Source organism: Opisthocomus hoazin, chromosome 3 (assembly GCF_030867145.1).
Source record: "Opisthocomus hoazin isolate bOpiHoa1 chromosome 3, bOpiHoa1.hap1, whole genome shotgun sequence".
Lineage (NCBI taxonomy): Eukaryota > Metazoa > Chordata > Aves > Opisthocomiformes > Opisthocomidae > Opisthocomus > Opisthocomus hoazin.
In genome coordinates this window covers 24,142,854-24,165,382 of record NC_134416.1, presented here as the reverse complement: position 1 = coordinate 24,165,382, position 22,529 = coordinate 24,142,854, and the positions used below count along the sequence as shown (strand labels likewise).

Here is a 22,529-nt window from a genome sequence, read left to right as displayed (position 1 = left end):
CATCCAGAGCTAGTCTCAGCACTGCAGAAAAGCAAAGTAGCTCTGGCAGAAATAGCTAGTTCAGGGATCTGAGCTGGATATCTGTGGATGACCCTGCTCTTTGCCGATATTTCAAGAAACCACCTTGCTGTTACGCACTTGATGATGTTACTACATGTTAGTGTGGTGGGAAGTTTTTCACATAGCACAGGCATTGTGTACATCTTCTTTCCTCCTGTTTGAGCCCTGAGGTCTAAACTGAAGGAGGCCTGTCTAGGCAGCTGTAACTGTTCCATCCTGCACATTGGGGTGCACATATGGGCTCACATAAGGACTGTGGATTGCGAGCCCAGTACTTAAACTGCTGTGGAGGAAGTTCTTTTAGCTTGAAAAATATTGTAAAGTGATGTCCTACCAACATACAACATAGGTGTTATACCTTTTTGCAGAAATACGAATTATCTTTTCTGCAAACTTGTGGTCTGCTCCTATGCTGGAGTTAGAGGCTGCTTTAGAAATACATGTATTTAATTGTCTCATCGGCATGTTGAGAATGACAGTCAAATTGGAAATGTAAAGCTTTTTGTACGAAGGTAATTTCCAAGAGTTTTTGAATGCACCTTTCTCTTTTCTTAGTGGTCCAGATGAGGTTTCCTAGCATGAACACATTTAGCCTGCCAACTTTGTCTTGGAGAAGGTGCTGCACACAGCCCACCATTCACTGAGGAGCCACCACTGATTTAATTCACTGGATTTAATAATGGGCCTTTACCTCACATTGCTGAATAAATTACATTTTCACAGCGGTTATTTTCTGCTTGCTCTTTTGTGGAGGCATCAAAACAGCTCAATATGACCTATTTCACCTGTTCCAGACTGAAGTATGAACCACAGAGATATTTTAAAACTGGGGTTCATTGTATCGGGGGGTTGGACTAGATGATCCTCAGAAGTCACTTCTAACCCCTAACATTCTGTGATTCTGTGTATGATATCACATATATGTTGTAACTGTGGATACAATAAAGAGAGGAAAAAAAAAAAGAAATGTTGACTCACATTCATTAGTAAAGTAAACCACCTGCAGAGATGTTATTAGGCAAAACAATTCTCATACGACTATCCATGTTTCTGATATTTTCTTACTGTTTGATCATTATTGAAGTAGCCATCTTTTTTATTTAATGGTGATAATACCCTGGTAATAATGGAGTGTTTCTTTGAAAGAAAATTCTCCTCTTCATCAGACTTAAAGGTTCCCTTTAGAAAACCAGGATACTTTCAACTGCTGGGAAAAACGTTCTGAATGATCCCTGTGGGAAGAAATTGAAGCACTTCAGAAAGATTAGACTCAAAATTAGATGCAATGATGTATAGATGAAGTGTATTATAATATATTCTCTGTGACAGCTGAGGCAAAAAACTTTGGTGTCAGAATGTCTTTTATAAGAGTATGAACACACTATTATTGAAGTGGAGAAAATCTAGGTTGCTGCTAAGTCTGTATTTTTCTCATGTCATGCCACTTTATCATGGCTTAAATTTATTACAGTCAAATTTGGCTGGGGTACCGTGCTTTATACTAAACGTAATTCATTTGTAAGATAGTTTGCATAGATAGAAGATGCCTTGCTCGAGTAATTGTGGAAAAATATGTTTATGATTATTAAATGCAAATGAGACTGTCTACACATTTGCTTTCTATTACTTTCACATTCTCACCATATTTTGAAAGTGAGTTCTGATGACTGTTGCTAGAAATAATTATTCCATTGATTTTCACCTTTTTTTTTTAAATGGTATGTAAGAAAAAGTATTTTTGCTTCTGCAGTATGTTCAGCACATCAGACTGAAATACGTGCTGCAGCTATTTTAGCCTAACGGTTAAAATTATGTCAGAATCTGACTAGTTACAAACTAAAAATAATAGATATTATGTAATTTCATCTGAGACCTAGAACACAAAGAAAATGCTGGATTTAGTAACGCAAAACATGAAATACTGGAACTGCACAATTTTAAAAATAGTTTAAATTGAATGCCTTGACCAGCGTGTACATTTGTAGGCAATAGTACTGTGGCAAGGCACTAATCAGCTAAGTACCATAATCCTCCTTATAGGGTAAATTCTTACTTGACCTCCAGCTATATACAGCACACGGTAACAGCATTAAACTGTAACACCCCTCTCATGCTCTCAATAGCTTCCCTTTGGGTCAGCTCTCTGACTTGAATTGCTGTTTTTTCATATACTAGACTCTTTTTTTTTGTTTCCTTGATGCCTTATATCTTGTAATTGCATTTTGGAGGAAGGGAAAGGATGGTAAAATATATCTAAAAAATTGTGTCTCAGAGTTAAGAGACTGTTTATATGGTTTCACTGAACCTAGAGGATTAAATGAAAGACCTAGCCAGAACAGAAATTGATGTATTCTCATGAACCCGAGGCTTCCTACTTCCCAGATGTGCAGTGGCTGATCAAAAGGTAAAGCAGGGAAGAAAGATGCTGAATGTGTTGTGTGAAAACAATGTGTAACTCTCAGCATTTTTTGCTCTTTTTGGGGATGATTAGGAAGTTATTTTTTACTTTTTAGCAAAAAAAGCTCAGTGGAAGTACTGAAAAACTTTTTATTTGTCTTTAGATATATGAGAACAATATCTTTAACAAAGTCTTGTACTTTTCTTTAAATTAGTATTTAAATGGTTTTATATTTTCTGTGACAATAGTATTTCTTGAAGAGCTGGATTTCTTTTAATAAAAATGATACGTGCAGAAGTTGGGAATTTTATTATGTATTATTTGAAGTCCTTTTTAGTAACAGTTCAGTATTGTATTTAGTCGTTCTTATATTTTAATGTTTCTGTGACCTATTGTTCTTTTAACAGCCCGGGTTTTAAATTCCTTTGAATCCTGCTGTATAGCAGCTGTTGATTTATTCCACCCTTCTGCAAATGATTTCTGTGGTGTCAGTACTGAGACAGATAACTAGAATGCACATTCTGACCAATTATGCTGGAAAGCAATTTTATCCATTTAGCACTGGTTTTATGATTAGCTTTTTTGACAAGAGATTTTACTGAAAAAGTATGTGAGATATTTCTAGTTTATATATTAAGTGGAAATAATTCACAAAATATTAATTTTGAGAATGTTGAAAAGTAGAAATAAAGAAAAATCTCAGGATGTTTGCAAAAGGTAAGCATTCATCAACATAGCTGAATGAACAGTATGATTAAAATAGAGTTATTTTATTTCTGGTTTTGCAGTTCTCTAAAATCAAATTATATTATATAAGGGCCACTGAAAACCCAGTCAAAATAAAGGAGGACAAAGCCATTTCTACTGGTAGTCTCATTTTCCTATCTGTGATATTCTTGATGTAATAAAATCCAGTGAGATGAACTTATTACCTAAATATTTGTAGATTTGCAAGGGATGCCTGAAATCACTAGTTTGTTCAGCATTTCCTTGTGTTTTCCATATTATAACTCTTTTCCTCAGACAGGCTGAAATTAGCCCTTCAAAGCTGCAGTGTTGACATTTCGCTGAATTACTTGTATAGAAAATATGTGATTCTGAAGTAACTGGATTTTTTTATGTCTGTGCAATCATGTTAAGTTCAACAGAAAGTTGTTATCGGTGGTGAATTTAATTATGTTAATGCTTGTTACTACAGATTTCCTTTCATTCCTTTGATACTGCCCTACAGTCAGAGAATTATAACTTCAGATAAAATCTAATGGAGATCAACATCTGCAGTATCACTGTCATGCTTCAGTAAATGTTATAATCATCATTGTAAACTTAATTCATTATTGTGTGGAGATATTTAGCTGGAAGGTATTTTAATGGTTCAAAATATGGTTGCTATAAAATAAAATTTGTAAGGCATGGCTGAAATTAGAAATGAAATAATGTCTCCGATGAATTTTACTTAGTGAATTGCTTAGACATCTGAGTGTTAGATATACTTCAGGAGAGCCTGTTTAAAACTTTATCAGTCAATAAATGCACTAAATACCTTTTCTTGTGATCAGAGCAGGTTGTTTAAATGAATTAGCTTGCAAATCGTGCATTGGTTGCTTCTTTTTTTTTTGAGGAGGAGTGAGAAAGCAAGGAGAGGGAAACAGACAGAATATTTGTATAAAACTAGACAGCATAGGAGAACAAAAAAATATCTTGGTAGAAACTGGAACTCCTTAGAAGTCAGAAAAAGCTATTTTTTCCAATAAGATGGAGCCATTGCTGCTTTGGACAGTGTGCAAAAGGATTTCTCATGCTCAGTGTGACTCAGCAAAAGGAAAAGTTATAAGCAGAGAATGAGAAAAGGAGTTAAATCAATACCAGCTAGTGTCTGAAAAGCACTTCCAAAAATAGGTAAACATTTTGCAGATTCTTCAGTATGGCAGAGGAAGTCTGTGGAAATGCTTTCGTAAGAGTACCTGTCAGTGAGATAGTAGGACCCTCCCTGAGAAAGGCAGCCAGGGTCTTAAATTTTGCACAGCGAGTTTTCTGGGTTCATTGCGCTGACGGGAGTTCTGGTAGCAAGGTCTGGAGCATGTGCAGCTCACCTTCTTGCAGCCTAGGAACTTTTTTGCAAAGTGTCATGACAGTGTTTTTTCTGCTTCCTGTCACTGCTGTGTTAAAACAAGTGCCTGACTGTTGAATACGACACACAGAAGTATGAATGTTTCGAATAGTAGAACTATTCTTATGTGATCACTCAGGAAGCATCAAATGCCATTTTCCTGACAGAAGCCATGTAGTAAAGGAGAGACAAGGCTGTGCACGGTGAATTTGATGAGGTCCCTCACAAGAAGCCCTGTCTCTCACATGGCTTTTATTGGAAATGTGAATTTTTACCTACTCTGAACTATTCTTTCATGTACTGAAAGAATCAAATTATGAAAATAGTTAAGCAAAATTACAACAAGTGCAGAAGAAATATTTTCAGTTTTAAGTTTCCAGTCAATTTTATTCCTTGCTAATTTGTAGGAAACAGAACAAAATATTGAAGTATTGTCTGGTAAATTATAATTACGTCTTACAAGTAGGTGACCAATATTCAGTTTTCAAGTAGCTGATGATAGTTAAGGCCCGCTGGGCCTTTACTGTTTTTTAACTGACTTAAGACTTACAATTTATGAAAATTTCCAAGTAAATGCAGATGAATTCAGGTGCCCATACATGCGAACATTTCATTAGAACTATATTTTCTTGAAAGTTTTCTGCAGTTCAAATGCGTCTTCTATTGGTCTAAGAACAAGACTGGTAGCCAGAAACATCTGAGATCTAGTTTTGACTGTGACATAAATACTTTGTGTGTTACAGTGTTTTTGAATATCCATGGCTTCTGAAATGGGATGGAAACTTATCTTTTAAAATTTCCTTTTCCTCAGTGTGCTTGGGTTAATTTTTTAAAAGTCTAAATCAAAGCAGAAGAGCGGTTTCTCTTCAAGGTAGAGTGCAAATGAATGTCGAAGACTTTAAAGATATTTAGTTCGATTACTCAAATCAGAGCCATCAAAGAAGAATATCTGTCTTATATTCTTCTATGGGCATGAACTGAAGCACAGGAAGTTCCGTCTGAACATGAGGAAGAACTTCTTCCCTCTGAGGGTGACGGAGCACTGGAAGACGCTGCCCAGGGAGGCTGTGGAGTCTCCTCCTCTGGAGATATTCCAGACCCGCCTGGACAAGGTCCTGTGCAGCCTGCTGTAGGTGACCCTGCTTCGGCAGGGGGGTTGGACTAGATGACCCACAGAGGTTTTTTCCAACCCCTACCATTCTGTGATTCTGGGATTCTGTGACATATTTTAAATACCTGCTTCCTACTGTAGCGTGGGGGAGTTGAATAATTTGACTGTAACCTGACCTCCTGCTCACAAATTTAAGCTATTTGCTTTTTCATAGTACTAGTGATATCTGTAGTGCACTGCAAACAAGAATTCCATCAGTGTAAGGTTGAGACACGTGTTAAAAGACTAAATGTCATATATTGATAAATTACAATCAAAAATAACATCATGATAATTAGTACAAAATAAATTTCAGTTTCTAGATCTGAAAAATGACATTTATAGAATGTGCCTGACAAAGAGATTTGTGCTGGTTCTAGAGTTTTCTAACCACAACAGATTTTATTTTATTACTGTTTCAAAGAAACAGTAATCAAAAAAGCCTGGAGGATTTTTCAGTGGTGTGGCAACCTTTTCAGAAAGGGTGGTAATCCTTCTGACAGGAGATACATAGTTCTTCGTTGAGCTGGCAGCTGGTGGGCGTGTACCACAGCTGTTGACACACATTTAAAGTTCTTTTAACTTTTAATGTTCCAGGAAAGTCCTGGAAATGCAGGAGTAGCAATTTTCCACAGTGTATCTAGCTGGAGGTAGATGAGGAAAGGCTTTTGTTAAGGTATCTTTAAGGTAATTAATGATGAGAAATGGATTAGGCAAGAGCTCATGAAGGTGAGTGAGAATTAGCTCGTGATCTAAAAATATCATCAGATTTTTAATAGCGGTGACTGGCCAGAAGTTTTCACTGGTACTGTTCCTTCTACCATGATTTAATAACACTGGTTTAAAACATGTAGCATACTTTGTACAGCTATGTTAGTAGCAGGTATTTTTAAAATGATAAAAAGTGACTAACGGTGAACGGGAGGCTAATTGTGTTGTGATGACTAGTGAAGAGAATGGCAAGCTTGAGTACCAAGTGGTACGGTGACTGCTGGGCAGGATGAGCCCTCTCCTGCCAACAAAGTTTCTGCCTGATCAGGTGTACAGATACACTTCATTTATTTCTGATAGATAGTATTATAACTTCTGATGTTTGATCCTGGTAGTGAAGTTAGATCCCTTCAGCAGGGATGAAATTAATTAGAAAGGGAGTTTGATAGTGCCAATCAGCATAGGCCAGGAATTAAATCAGTTGCTTTTATCTATCAGACTGCTTTCTCTGAAGAAAAGTGTTGCATATGCAGGAAGGTCCTTATTCTTGCATGTGTCCTAGTAGTTGCTGCATGCAGGGCACCCGTATAAAGCTTTTTCCTTCATGAAATGTTGGAATAGACTGAGGATCCAGCTGGTCTTTACACTGCTGTCAACCATAGGTGGTATTCCTATATTCATGTCTTAGCAACAAAATGGAGGAAGGGCAGTGACTGCTTGTAGTAAAAGCAACAGACAAGGTTAGAAAATGTTTCTGTAAAAGGCATAAAAAGTATAATACTAAATTGGCACATCCTCCTCTCATTGACATAGTTCATACTAGAAAAAAGGGTGAATTTTTTAGTGAATCTTGTGCCAGTTCCTCAGATGATGTATTTTCGTGATAGAAGAACATTTGCCTCGGAAAAAGTCTACAATAAGTGGTTTTACTTATACAGAAATTCCATCTTTTTTATCCCCTTAGCCTCTCCTTCCATGACTTTGTAGCAGCAAGGTTTCCAGAAGAGATTTGTCCACTGTTCTTTGCATCCATATGAGGACACTGACATGGGGTCATGTATACATAGACACACACACACAAGGTGACCCTGCTTTAGCAGGGGGGTTAGACCAGATTAGATGATCCACAGAGGTTCCTTCCAACCCCTATGGCTCTGTGATTCTGTGATATAGTCTCCTATATGCAGCTAAAACAATTCTTACTATTCTTTTGTTTATACTACTGTAGATGTATGTATGCAGATGTTTAATCCTGAATAATGTGTACACTCAGTCTGCTCCAAGGTATGCGTGAGATTTGTCAGACTAGATTCTGTATGGTTTTGTGTGTTACACAGCTCATGATGGGGTTGATCCTATAAACTCTACTCACTAGAAAGTATTGATGTCTTGGAGGATCAAATCTATGCAAAAATCTGTGGCTATGAATAAAACTGGATCCATATGTAATATAGACTGAGTATATACAGTGTGAGTATGAACAGTAGAGTATGTGTGCATTCCATGTGCACACATATCTGTCTCAATTTTGCAACGAGATCCACACAGATGAATGCCATATCTGTTGATTGGATCTGATTGGATTTGCATAGAGATAAAAGGTTTTGTCTATGTGGGGCACAAAATTGGGGAGGGGAAATTACGCACTTTTTTATTATAGACATGGCAGAAATTTTCAGCTATGTAGGTAGTTTGCTGTTGGAATAACTTATTTAGGGATTTGGCATATTTTTCATTAGCTGAAGTATTTAAATGAAAAATATTTATCTCCTTAAAGTAAGTTTTCACATTTAATCTCTGTTGTCTTACTGAAATCTTTTATGTCTTTGCAAACTGTTTGTGTTCTGGTAGTTCTGTTGTCCTAGTTGTCTATTCCCATTGGCCATTCTGGTTTTAGACTTATGAAACTCTGTTCATATCACATTAGAACAATCCAACTTGAGTCCCCCGTAGCAGAATCCATAGACTTTTTGTTAAACTTACAGAGGTTATGATTTGTGCTGGTACTAACACGACACTTTAAAGAAGACAGACAGGACATCTTAGCTTTACCATAAGCAAATAGGCATCCAAGTGATGCTTATATTACTTGTCATGCTTCACAGGCAGAGTAGCATTTTTGCAAGATTGGATTAGTTCCCTCATTTGCAGATGCCATTGTACAGCTAAAGTGCTTTCATATTTACAAGGCAAGACTTGGTCCAATCTTTCAAGCAAGGTTTAATGATGCTGTATGATACCTAAGACTGGATGCCAGTTTGCCAGTCACCCTCCTGCGCACTCTGCTCAGACAGTTGTGGTTTTCCTTTCCTGAGCAGAGACTGTGTTTCTTTTCTGGATGTGAGAAGAGCATTTTGTCTCCTACGAGCTAGGCAGAGCCCTTTCTACTTTCCTGGGCATCAAGGAGAGCCTGTTTTTCCTTCTCACTTTCACTAAGTTTAAGCGTTTCCTTTCCTTATCCCTTCTAGGACAACTATGGCAACAACAGGGCTGTGTCTTTGCTCTCCTTTTTCCCATCCTTCCTGACATTAGGCAGGATCTCCTGGCTGCTGCCTGCAAGACTGCCCTTCAGGATCAGTGGCCATTTGTGAGGGTAGATAACCTTTTTAAAGGTATCTTAATTATAAGCATAGACCTAAATATAAGAGGAAAGGGCTGATAACACAGAAATAGGTTCACATACATATTATCACTACTAAAAGCTTGAGCTGGTCTGTCTTATCCCAGAGAAGGCCCACCTCTCAGTCTCTTTTATCCACATCTGGGATCTTTGCTCCAGTTTCCTGCAGGTGACTCCTTGAGATCCATCTGGGGTGAAAAACTAAGTAAAAATCTTTACATGTCTGAAAGTAGCATTTTAAATACCTGTTAGGATTGATAAGGCAGGATCTGAAGCTCCAGTTTGTTTTTTCCCTATGAATCACTACTCCCTATCTAATTGAACCCTTTTAGTCAAGTAGCAAAAAATGCTGTATCAAACAAACAGAACATATAACGCTCATAATAAATTCCAGACACATCCTCTATTAAAATATTGCATATAATAAAATCACATGCTTCAGTCAATCATTTATCAGTGTCAGGAAAGAATATCTGTTGATAAATCTTTTTTCACCTTCCTCTGAAGCCTCAGAAGTTGTCTGTGGTTAGATGTTGTCTATGATGGAGTCAATGCTTAATGTCATACAAGAACTCCATTCTGGTACCTGGCTGGTGAGTCTTGCTCGGATGCTTGGACTAATACTATTGCCATGCCTATAGGGATGGGAAGGATTTTTTTGTCAAGTCAGACAGGCAGGACTTTGAAGCTCTTTCTCTTCTTATGCAACACAAAAAATGTTTTTTTTTTCAAGTTCATCTGATTTAGACACATGCTGCCATTGGATCTTTGTCTTACCTGTTTTCTGCCCTTGGCACACATTATAGTTTTATGGGAACTAAAATGCATGCTTTTAAGCAATAATGGTTGCTAAAAGATCAAACTAACTGAATGATCCATCTAGTCTTAAATTCTATGGTGACTACAAAGTCGTCTGAAATAGAAGTATATGTTCAAGTCATATTGTGGTAAAATGATTACAAAGGATTATAAAATTTTGGTATTTGTAAAACAGTTATGGCTACAAAGTAGCGTAAGTATTTGCATTCTATATTTTATAGTGTTGTATTAGCATTTTTCCTTTAAAGCTGCTTTTGATTTAAACTGTGCACCATAGGCAGATTTGTAGCATGACATGCTTTCTTTAATTTAGTATAGAGAATGTGTGAGCACATTCACAAAGAAATGCACTGAACAGATTTATTTCATCAGCTGATCATTCTGTTATTTAATTAGTGTTAACTGTACATTTGTGCTACAAGAAATATTGACAGAGTTCTTTCTTCCTTCTTGTCCTGATTTTTTAGGAAAAGAAGCCCGTCAATATCAAGAGAACAAAACAGAAGATACGACCAAAGGGACGAGAGAGACGAATATTCACAGTATGCTACATCAGACAGTGCAATGCCCAGGTCACCGTCAGATTATTCAGATAGGCGGTCGCAGCGTGGCCCTCAGTTATATGAAGAACCTGAACTGGGTGATTATAGAGATTCCAACAGAAGGAGTCGCAGGCGTTCCAAGGAGTATCCGGTAGAAGAGGAAGATGCGCAAAACAGGGAGGAATATGAAAGGCAGCGGAGGGAAGAGGAATACCAGGCACGATACCGAAGTGATCCTAATTTGGCTCGTTATCCAGTCAAGCCACAACCATATGAGGAACAAATGCGTATGCATGCTGAAGTGTCCCGAGCACGTCATGAAAGGAGACATAGTGATGTCTCACTGGCAAATACCGAGTTGGAAGATTCTCGGATGTCTATGCTGAGGATGGAGCGACCATCAAGACAAAGATCAGTGTCTGAGCGCAGGGCTGTCATGGAAAATCAACGTTCATACTCTGTGGAAAGAACTCGAGAGGCTCAGGGACCAAGTCCCAATCGTCAGAGGACCACAAATCATAGCCCTCCTACACCTAGGAGGAGTCCAGTTCCTCTGGAAAGACCAGACATGAGGCGCTCTGATTCATTAAGGAAACAACACCATTTGGATCCCAATTCTGCCGTACGGAAAACAAAACGTGAAAAGATGGAAACCATGTTACGGAATGATTCGCTTAGTTCAGATCAGTCTGAATCTGTCAGACCTCCACCACCAAAGCCCCATAAAACAAAAAAGGGAGGTAAAATGCGTCAGGTTTCCTTAAGTAGCTCAGAAGAAGAATTGGCATCCACACCAGAATATACAAGTTGTGATGATGTAGAGATTGAAAGTGAAAGTGTTAGTGAAAAAGGTAAGATTTCTGATATTTTGACTGTTTCAGTGTATGGATGTGGTTTAATTTCCATTCCATTGCTTACTTTACCTATTAGACTTGATCACAACCACATGTCTACAGCCCTTCACAAGTGACAATTTTGTTGTGATGGGAGTTGTCTTTTTCTGATTTTGTGTTTCATTTACTTAAATTCAAGTTTAATGCTTTAGATGGAAAAGAACATCACAGCTACTAGAAGTATTTGATATGCTAAAGGAAAAAACATGTCTATTGATAAACCTGTTAATTAAATCTACAAAGTGTCTAAAGCTGGGCTGTTACATAACGCCATGGTTTCATGTCCATTAATACCAGATTTGCATACTCCTGGATCACGTTGAGTGCATACTTATTTGATCTGGATCAAGTGTGGGTGCATGACCACATTTCTTTTGAATTCACTAGAGCACATGATACAGAGCTTATGCCAGTCTCATGCTGGCTGCTGCAGGTTAAAGAGCAACTGATCTGCAAAATCCCCTGTGTGTATAAAGTTAACCCATTCAGGTTTTTAAATAAAATTAAAATGACTGATGTGGTTTATGCCAGTGGCGGTTTATTTTTGCTGTGGGACTATGTTTTGGGTTTAGTGCTTTTTAGGATTCATGATGTTGGAGTGACTTCATTGTCAGAAAGTAAGGCTAAGCTTAATTGAAATGCTTCTCAACCTATTCAAAGGTAATGTATGACTTAAATATGAAAGCACTGGGCACCACCAGTTTAAACCAAATAAAATTAATAATATTAGTTTGCTTGCCTTGAAGTATGTTGTTGGTTTAAAGTACGACAGTTATAACCTGTTTTCAGTTATTATTCTTATGTTAGTGCACCTTTACTAATTCTCATGTACTATCATCTGCTATTGTGCATTGGGATTAGAAAATTTGCTACTGTTTCTTATTAATATTGCTATCAAATTGGTTCTGAAGCAAGTAATTAATTAGAGTTAGTGAAATAACTCTGAATTTTCATATGTTAATAGCAGCAACCGTGGTCTGATAAATAAGGAGCAAGAGAGTGTGGAATGGAAGGAAATTTCACCCAGGTCAAAGTAGACAGTTACAGGCACTTGCATGAAACAACTGAGATGAAACCTTGACACCCTTAGTCTTCCTGATGCATAGAAAAATTTCTATCATCTTCAGGGTGTTCATGATTTTGTTCTTGGTAGCAACTTTGAGGAAAATAGACCCAATGGATATATAAGAAGTGGCAATAAAGTGTTTATTTAACAAAATTCAGCATAGGAAGTACAGTATACAGAATAATACACAAACAATATATTTTTTTTGTACCCACAATACACAAAACATACATTTAACACATAGTATACAATGTTAGATTCTATGTCATCATAATCATCTGACATAAATTGTAGCTTTCGCTTAAATAATATTGTATTTTAACTGCCAAAGAAAACATTATCAGTGATAACAATAGTTTATGGTGTCATGTCTGTGCTGATTCTGAGGTAGTGAAGATAAACTGAGCATGTATTGTATAAATGAATGAAAAAATCTTGCAAAATTTTGCAGGAAAAAAATGCTCTGTTTTATGTTTTGTTGATCCTGACTGAATTACTGTAAGCAGTTTTGATGACATACAGAGTGTAGCTGTGTCAGCGTGGCCCAGTGGTGGCCTGTGGCTGGAGTCAGTGTGGAGAACAGCCTAGGTTTTTCGTAGAGGAAGAGATCAAGTGCTTGAACTGAGGAAGCGGTCTGACTGCTTCTGACTGTGCCTCTGCTGGAGGGTCCTGTTTCTGCCCTTGCTGGTGGGCTGGGAGGCAGTGACGATGCACAGAACAGGCAGCCGTCCCAGCAGTAGCACCTGTACCCAGAGCCAGAGCCAGCTGGTGCCAACCTCAGCAGCCCTGGTCACATTATCAGACAATATCCTCTCCCCCACTCCTTAACCCCTGGAGTGAAAGCTCCAGATAAATATTTGTTTGAGTGTATTTGGGAAGATCTGGCTTCTGCTAAGCATGGCGGAGTAGAGAAGAGATTTGCTGGGATGAAGAGGATGAAGCAGTCTCACCACCCGGATCCAGCCTTCACAGCTGCTGGAGGTTGGCTCACAAAGCGCTACCTCACTCTTTTTATTTTCATGAATCTCTCCTACTGCATAAACCACCCTGCACTTAGAGTCCCTATAAGCAAGTGATTTCTTCATGAATACCACCAAAAGAAATCCAGCACATAACCCCCACATCGATCTTCCTTGTACTGCAATACATTATGTACTTAATTGATGAAATGCAATTAATTATTTTAAGCACTTCCTATAAAAATGGGTTTCTCCTCCCCCCAAATTACTCACTTTCTGCCCTTCAGAAACTCTGCAGACCCAAGGATTTCTCAGCTGTCCTTTTAAGCCACATACAAAGTCTCATTGGCCAAAGATAAAATGCTAAATATAAACATTTGGCCTTGGAGTGACTAAGGGTGGCAGTGTTAGAGTGAGAATTTGAATGCAGTAATAATGAGTTCTTCAGAAGAGGAGAATAATTTGTTCCCCATCTCTTCCTCTGTGGAGTACCCATATCTTTTCACAGATTCTGGAAATAAATATTAACTGCTCAGCTGTGAGGAGCAGCCTGGGCCTGAGCTGCAGGAGCAGCTGTTCTCTGAATTACATCTGAGATTTTACAAGGCCCTGACGTTGGTTTTAAGAAACTAGTCTGAAAATAGTGAATTGTCTGAAAATGTAGGAAAAATTGTAGTCATAAGCTCTTAAAAGGGCAGAAATGTTGCCTTTTTAAGCTTTTCTCCAAAATTAAAAGTTTTGATACATATTTACGGTTGGAACATATTTATACATACAAAATTAAGATACCATTTCATTTTACAAGTCCAACAGAGACATGGACCAGCTGCTGGATTAAGAGCTCTGAGAAGAGCATCCTTTAATACTGAATGTCTGTGACCACCTATTTGGGTCTGATCTTATTTCAGTAGCTGTTTGCTTTAAGGTAATTTTTTCCTTATTTTTAAAAATGTAATCCAATTGTTTTAAGGGAGGGGAGAAGGCAAAATTATTTTTCTGCTTGTTTCTGGTAATGGCTGGAGAAACCATTGCCTTTGAATGCTCCTGCCTCCTCTCTATGGGGGACAAGAGAAACTGTGAGCAGAGAAAGCTGATAAACACCCAGACAACACTCAGGCACCCAGCAGCCAGCCATGTGAATCACAGGCGTGGTGAAGAAGCATTGTAGATGGAGATTCAGCTGCAGAAAAGAGCTGGATTCTTAAGACACTGCGTAGTTTTTGTAATGCAACTATATTTGGACCAGGAAATTTGGGTCATAACCTAGGCTGACGACTGGCGTATTGGAATGGGAATCAGGAGACTTCAGGAGGAGGAGCAGACAAGGGGAGGAAGTTTAGGAACAGCAAACCAAAATGTCTTTGGGTGGCTGGAAACCAGTGGATTGAGATGGAAACTGAGGCTGAAGAGGAAGAGGGGAGAGCACAGCTGGTAGATCAAGCAGGCTAAACCTGTGACCTGCAGTTCGGGAAGAACAGATAGAGTGAAGGAAATGGATCTGATGAAGACAACTGGGAAGGTGAGAACTGGAGCTTCCTGAGTGGTAGGTTACAGGTTTCTGAGATGAGCTGAGAAGCAGAAGCAGCAGTTTGGGAGAGACAGTGAATGACTTGGAAAAGGGCGTTCAGAGAGAAGGACAGGAGGGCTGAGCTGGACTAGGGAGCTTTGGCAAAAAGGGACTGGGACTCTCTGAGCAAGGAGGGTGGGCTTGGCAGTATTCACCTGAAGTGCTGAGAGGGGGTCTGGCGAGGTGAGAAGTGCAGAACTATGGTGAGGAGACAGTGATGTGACAGACCAGTTCATTTTATAAAAGGTCAGGAAACTATGCACGACATAGTGTTAAATGGACATAACTGAGGTTATAAATGGATATACTTGAAACTTAGGTTGTGCCAGAATTAGACATACATTGCAGATTCAATTTTGTGCAGGTCTTCATATATGTTAAAAATGTCCTTAGTGACATAAATGATTACTGATTTACGAGATGGCCTCTGCCTGTTTCTGTGCATAGAATGAGCAGTTCTTCCTTATTGTGCTATTCAAAATTTTCTGAAGCTCCCAAGATTTTTCCCAAGTTATCTAAAGGATCTTTCTTTACTCTTGCTGTGAATACCAGGCTTCTGAAACTGGAAAGACAGTGTCTCCATTTGGAACACTTGTTGCCAGTCCTGGAGATCAGAGTAGCAGACAGTCCAAAGCTGTATCCACATGGCAGGATTCCCTGTATGTATTAGGAAACACACTTTGCACAGGAAAAAAAAGAAGGTGATTAAATGTTTTGGACCAAAATATTAAGTATATTTCTATTTTACCTAATACTGAAAGGACAAAATAGTGTAAAATATTAGAGAAAATCAATTCTTGAAATGCCAGTTTAAAATATTCCAGGTTGTTCAGTTCACCAATACTTTCTCAAAACCATCTCAGTTTACTTGATTCAGTTTCAAGGCTCTGAGAAACACGGCTTAGAAAGTAAGAACGGCTGTGGTGTTAATTGCAGTGAAGTGAACATCGAACCATGTCACCCACAAAACTCCTAATGAAGCTATGTTTTTTGTGGTGTGCAAATTAGGCCAAGATGTCTCCATTGCTTGTCCACTTTAAGTGTCTTCTGTTGTGAGGGAATATGAGAGTATTTTCTATTTGCATTTTTAGCTATATGTTTGTCAGTGCAATTGTAAGGAATGAGCCTTAGGGCAGGTTTGAAATAATTTGTCAGCCAGCATGAAGCAGATGTAAAGCAGAGTGCTACAGGTCTGTTCTGTGTGTCTACAGGCTTTCCAGTCAGAGTTAGAAGATCAAACAGTACTATTGCCCATACATTCCCTGTGGCAATTCTGTCACACCTGCAGTCTGCGAAAGTGCCAGCCTGAAGAGACTGGCCACAGCCACACTCAGGAAAGCCAGTGGTCCCTGGGCTGTCATACCCCCTCTCAGAACATAGACAGTGGAGAGGTGATGTGCGCTGGAGCTGGGGCTCTTTCTGCTCCTTCACACATTTGGAGATGGATGTCCCACAGTTCTTTATAAATCTCTCAAACTCCATGATTCCAGCAAGAAATAATCCCAATGTAGATAATTCATTCAAGGAATTCGAGGCATGTGATAGCTCTAAATACTGTTCTAATTTGGTGTAAATATAAAGTAGGACATAGTAGATTTTCCGATGGTGGTAAAAAGTTCAGGTATACGTGCATACTATGTTGCCAGCCACATTTCAGAGCACCCTGTAGGAGCTATCGGTTTGCACAGACGGTGGCTGACTTCTGACATGGGTGGAATCTGTGGTGGGAAAGGCAAATGTGTCTGTGTTTCGTCAGAGGTGTAGTTCTAAAGCTCAGTGTTTGCTTTCACTGTTCTTTTACTAAAACTTGATAGCTAGATGGACTCTGGTTTTTATTATCAAAGTAACTCATATGTGCATAATCGAGGAACCATTTAGGTTGGAAAAGAGCCTTAAGATCATTGAGTACAACCATAAACCTAACACTGCCAAGTCCACCACTAAACCTTGTCCCTAAGCACCACATCTACACATCTTTTAAATGCCTCCAGGGACGGTGTCTCCACCACTTCCCTGGGCAGCCTGTTCCAGTGCTTGACAACACTTTCAGTAAAGAAATTTTTTCCTAATATCCAATCTAAACCTCCTCTGGTGCAACTTGAGGGCTTTTCCTGTTGCCCTGTCACTTGCTACTTGGGAAAAGATACTGACACCCACCTTGCTACAACCTTGTTTCAGGCAATTGTAGAAAGAGATAAGGTCTCCCCTCAGCCTCCTCTTCTCCAGACTAAACAGCCCCAGTTCCCTCAGCCGCTCCTCAAAAGACTTGTTCTCTAGACCCTTCACCAGCTTCGCAGCCCTTCGCTGGACATGCTCCAGCACCTCAATGTCCTTCTTCTGGAGAAAGGCCCAAAATTGCATACAGTGTTCAAGGTGCAGCCTCACCAGTGCCAAGTACAGAGGAACGATCACTTCCCTACTGCTGCTGGCCACACTGTTTCTGATACAAGCCAGGATGCTGTTGGCTTTCTTGGCCACCTGGGCACTCTACTGGCTTGTATTGAGCCGGCTGTCGCCCAACAGCCTCAACATGACACGTGGGTAGATAGGCTCCAGTGATGTTACATACTTCAATGTCCCTGTGTTGCTGACTGAAAGCTGCAGAGCACAGGTTGTGTGAGCAGAAATGTGTCTATGTAGGACAAGAGGTTAATAAGCTGTTCTTCTGTCACTAAGTGCATTGAAAACATGCATACATAATCTTGCCTTGGCTGTGTTAAGGTCATTTACAAACATATGAATAACTGCACTTTTTTTTTTTTTTTTGAAGTTAAAAAGTTTCTCATGCCTAGAACAGCTTACAGGACTGTCTTTTTTATTGCAATTTTTAAGCTAGCCAGGTAGAGATACAGTTTAGTTTTTGACAGATAATAAAGTCTATTTGGAAACAATAAACTTGTCAAGAGTTAAAAATGTGTGCCAGCTCATGGTATGAGGAGCAGAAAGCATAGTTTGAGTGCTACTGCAAGAACGGTGCATGTCTTACATGAGCAAGGATGCCAGCCAAGTGGGATACCATCTCAGTGCTCTCACTTTTAAATTCTAAGAGATAAAGGACCAAATTTCAATCATGCTTGTGCCATTGTCATACGTATTCAACAACTTTGGTGTCAAAGTTACACTGAGATAAATTAGGTCAGAACGAAGTCATAGTTTCTAAAATTTGCTTCATTCAGGTTAGAGAGTTCCTGAAAGTCTGACTTCTCTGGAACAAATTATACTAGAAGGCAAAACTTCAGGATTGAGCTGCAGCACTTGGCTTGAACACAAGAGACTTTGAAAATCCAAACAGTTTCATTATGGAGATATCGTAGAATTCCAAGTACAAAATTTTGAATGATCATAAGGAGAATAATTGGTTATTTAAAATACTAACATGTTTGATGTGTTTTATTGAAAGACAGATTTGAGGGAGTCACAAAATTTCTTATTACTCTTTCACTTAATACTGCAGTGTAAGAGGTTGTGTTTTGCGTTTATAAAGAAGTCTTTTTTTCCACAGAGACCTGTACATCTTATGTAAGGTAAATGTATTTTTAACGTATGCAGAGTTTGACTGGAAATTCAGATTTCTGTTTCTCCCCCCTAGACTTCTCCTATGAACAGCCTCTATTTTAAGTGCAAAGATAAGAAATACTGTGAGATAAGAAATATTGCACTTTTCTCCTTATAAATTTAAGCAATAAAAATATCACTGCTTTGGAAGTACTTAGAATATTGAATGAGAAGTATTTTCTACTTTAAAATATTAGTATTGGCTATGATAGAGTTTTTCCTAGAAAAACATTTTTCATAGATGCATAGATCATAACAGAACTAAAATGTTTAAATTTGCAGAGATTTCTAATAGTAAAAAATGCTTTTTTATATTTTTGACAAATCTTCTCCTACTTAGACACTCCTATGTTTCTTAGAAGATAAAGGCAAAGGATGTGATCTTCTGTAGCATTTACAGAAATCTGCTGTATAATATTTTAAATTTGCAGTCATTTAAACTTGGTATAAGCCAATAAGATGCCTCACAGAAAGAGCCCCGCCTTTTCCCAGTTCCTGGCTGCATATTCACATCCTTCTATCACTCCTTTTGCTCTGCTGACAGAAGCATTCAGGCAGGTACAAACTGCATCAAGCCAGGAAACTTTTGTGGGGCAACCCTAATTAGGCATTAAGATGGTAAATATTAAAATTTGAAGCTTCTTCATAAAATTATATTGAATATCTTCTTAAATATTATAATGCATGCTGAAAGGTGGTGTGTAATTGAGAATGCCTTACCAGAATCTGAGGATAGGTAGGGATTTGCTGAAGTAAGGAAGAAGAGATATTTCATGTAATAGTCAGAGAAAACAGAGTATTTTCTCACACGTAAATGAACGTGAATAGTTTCATAGCACTTTGTTTCCAACAAGAAAGTTCAATGCTCAATTTTATTGATTAAAACCTTGAGAAAATTACGATCTGAACCTTCTATATGGAAATGTACACAAACCATTAAAACTGTAATTCTTTAATCATGTTTCCTTTTACTCTGGGACTTTGCTGGAACTACAGCTATAGCAGAAGTGTTGTATGGGCACCAGATTAATTCTCTGCTGATATGATGCAATGAAGAACTATGAGTGATTATTAAAGTATTTTAGTGTATTAGTGGTAATTATTTATAGTTTCAGGTGAGATTAAGTTGATTGTTAACAGGACAACATGATCTTTAATATTTTTAATTTAGGGAAAATTTTTATCATTTGAATTTATCTTCAGTTGAACTCTATAATTTTAACACTAACTACAAGATGTATTTTGCCCTGGAAATTGTCAAAATTTTCTATTTTGAAGGTAAAGATGTTTCTTTTATTTTTCACTTGAAACTGTAAGTCATTGAATAGTCAAATGACTACCCTGGTTTTGGCTGGGATAGAGTTAATTTTCTTCCTAGTAACTGGTATAGTGCTGTGGTTTGGATTTAGTATGAGAATAATGTTGATAGCATACTGATTTTTCAGTTGTTGCTAGGAAATGCTTATACTAAGTTAAGGACTTTTCAGCTTCCCATGCTCTGGCGGGCAAGGGGCTGCACAGGAACCTGGGAGGGAGCACGGCCAGGACAGCTGACCCAGACTGGCCAAAGGGATATTCCATACCATCTGATGTCATGCTCAATATATAAACTGGGGGTGGGGGGGGTGGCTGGGGGAATGGGATTGCTGCTCAGGGATGGGTTGGGCATCAGCCATTGTGTGGTGAGCAATCACATTTTGCATCACTTGTTTTGCATATCTATTATTATTATTATTATTATTATTATTATTATTATTTTCTCTTCCTTTGCTGTTGTATTAAACTGTCTTTATCTTAACCCACAAGTTTTACATTTTTTTTTATTCTCCTCCCCCATCCTGCCAGGGTGGGGCAAGGAGTGAATGTGCAGCTACATGGTGCTTATTTGCCAGCTGGGGTTAAACCACGACAGTGACCAATCTTAAAAGTGTCATTATTGCTTTCTCTGAGCACTTTTTCTTTAAAATCTTTTTCAAATTTATATAGAAAACAAAAAAAAATTGTGTTAGTTTCAATATAATTTCCCATTATCCTTTCACATCTTGACATTCTTGGTGAATAAATTCAATAAATATTCATTAATCTTTTACTGTAAATAGCAATGAAAGAAATTACTGTCCAAACATTCCTGAAAAGGGATTGATCCTAAGAAATGCAAGGCTTCCTATGAGGGTAGTTCTTATCTCATACAACCCGGTCCACTTATTCCTAATAAAAACTAAGTTTAACTAAGTTAGAAACTTGGGACTTGTGTTCCAAATCTTGCATCAGTATTAAGTGCTATTAATGCATACAGATTTGACAGAGATAAGCCAAAATGAAGATCTGCTGGATTCTGTGTAAAACATTTCACTTCTTTACAATGCCATGATAGAATAAAAAGCCATCATAGAATTTTTCTCTGAAGTTTTCAGAATATTTAACTAAATACTCTGATGTTTGTAGTCTTTGCACAGAGGAATCCCAGCAAACGGAAATAATGACAGCAAAAGAAAATGACACACAATGTCTCCAGAATACACAGAGCATGTGTGTTTCAAATTATAATTTTCTTCATACTTTGATGAAATCATTATTCTTCTAGTAAAACAGAACACTCAAACCTGTCTGTCACAAATCTAACAACTGGATTAGACTGAGTGTCATTTTAAATTACGTTGGTGCTTTCCTTTGGCATATTTAAACTGATTTGAAGGTAATTTTGCTACTTCCCCAATTAACTATGGGAAACAAAAAGAATCATTAATGTGTTTCTTCTGCAGTGGTCCACTGCTGTGATATTAAAATCCTAATTTTAGGGGCAAGATAGAAAAAGTTAGTTGTAATGATAATGATTTTTCTCATAACTGAGAAAATATTAAATAAAACTGGTTTAAGATAATTGGTTCATTGCAGTCTATCAAACTGGTACTCAGTGGTTCTGAAGTAAAGTGGCAATGAAAAATTTATTTTGTCTTGGAATGCCTATATCTCTCCCAAGAGTGAAGTTTTATGCTAACATATATGCTAAAATTTTCACCTTTTCTACCGAACTAATCCTATTGTCATAGAAAGGTTAAAGACTATTGCACAGAGAAAACAAAACTAAGATAATAATAATTAGCCCAGTATTGTTTTTACTTGGCTATAAATCACCACTTTTTAAGTTATAAAGTTCTCTACATGGCTTTGAAATGTGAACGCATTTGAAAATGATAATTTATTTTTGTTTATAATTTCTGAAAATATTTCCTATAAAATGTATCATGTTCTACTGTTCGAACATTTTCATCTTAGAACATCTGGACATGTTGAGGACAAAGCAAGTCTACAGTCTTTTGGTCCTAACTACTAGACCATTATGGCTGGGCATTGTTACATGTTAAAATAACGATTACAGGATAAAAGAGAGAGATCACATGAAAATTTGACTGAGTTCCTTGTGGCAAGATTGCCATTACTTACACAGCAGCCTTCTCCCACTTTAATAGCCCATCATAATCTTTACATTATTCAGTAGTGCTTTTTCCCTTTACCGAATTTTTAATTTTTCTCCTACATTGTTTTTTTTCCTTTCCCTCTTTTGTGAAGTCATGTAATTTAGGCAATGATTTGATTGATCATGCTGCAACACTTACAGGCTTTCAGACTTAAAGAGACTTTTAAAACAATTTATTTCAGTTAATATTTAACTTGCTAAGTTGGCACATGTACAGTGGGAAGTCACAAATATCTGATTTTTCCATTTCAGCTTGTTGATTAAGTAACTTGTTGTAAAGGAAAGTTTCAATATCATTTATGAGCATGCAGGTGTAGACTGTGAAAGAAGGGTGTGTGGTAATGCAGGTTCTGGTTTATGTCTCATCTGTTTCAATAGAATAGTGAACTTAGTAGCCTGTATTCATGCATCAGTATTCTCTATATTCTCTATGTTAAGGTCTTTCTTTGAGATGTGTAAAGACAGATGAACTGAATGAATATGTGCATAAAAAATACCTGTGTCACACTCTGAAGTTTAGACAAGATTGAAGACAGCAATTCTTATGGAAGTGTACTCAGATCGGTGGTATTCTAGAGAAGCATTCCTTAAGAAATAGTTC

At 37.8% G+C, this 22,529-nt stretch overlaps 1 protein-coding gene across 50 annotated transcripts in view; it reads left to right on the top strand.

Annotated features, from left to right (window-relative positions):
* Positions 1-22,529, top strand: part of RIMS2 (regulating synaptic membrane exocytosis 2) — a 534,102-nt gene that overhangs the window by 239,480 nt on the left and 272,093 nt on the right. For all 50 annotated transcript variants that reach the window (XM_075415724.1, XM_075415741.1, XM_075415702.1 and 47 more), the window contains one exon: positions 10,336-11,261. In XM_075415724.1, the coding sequence (XP_075271839.1) occupies positions 10,336-11,261 (926 nt within the window). The remainder of the gene's footprint in view (positions 1-10,335; positions 11,262-22,529) is intronic.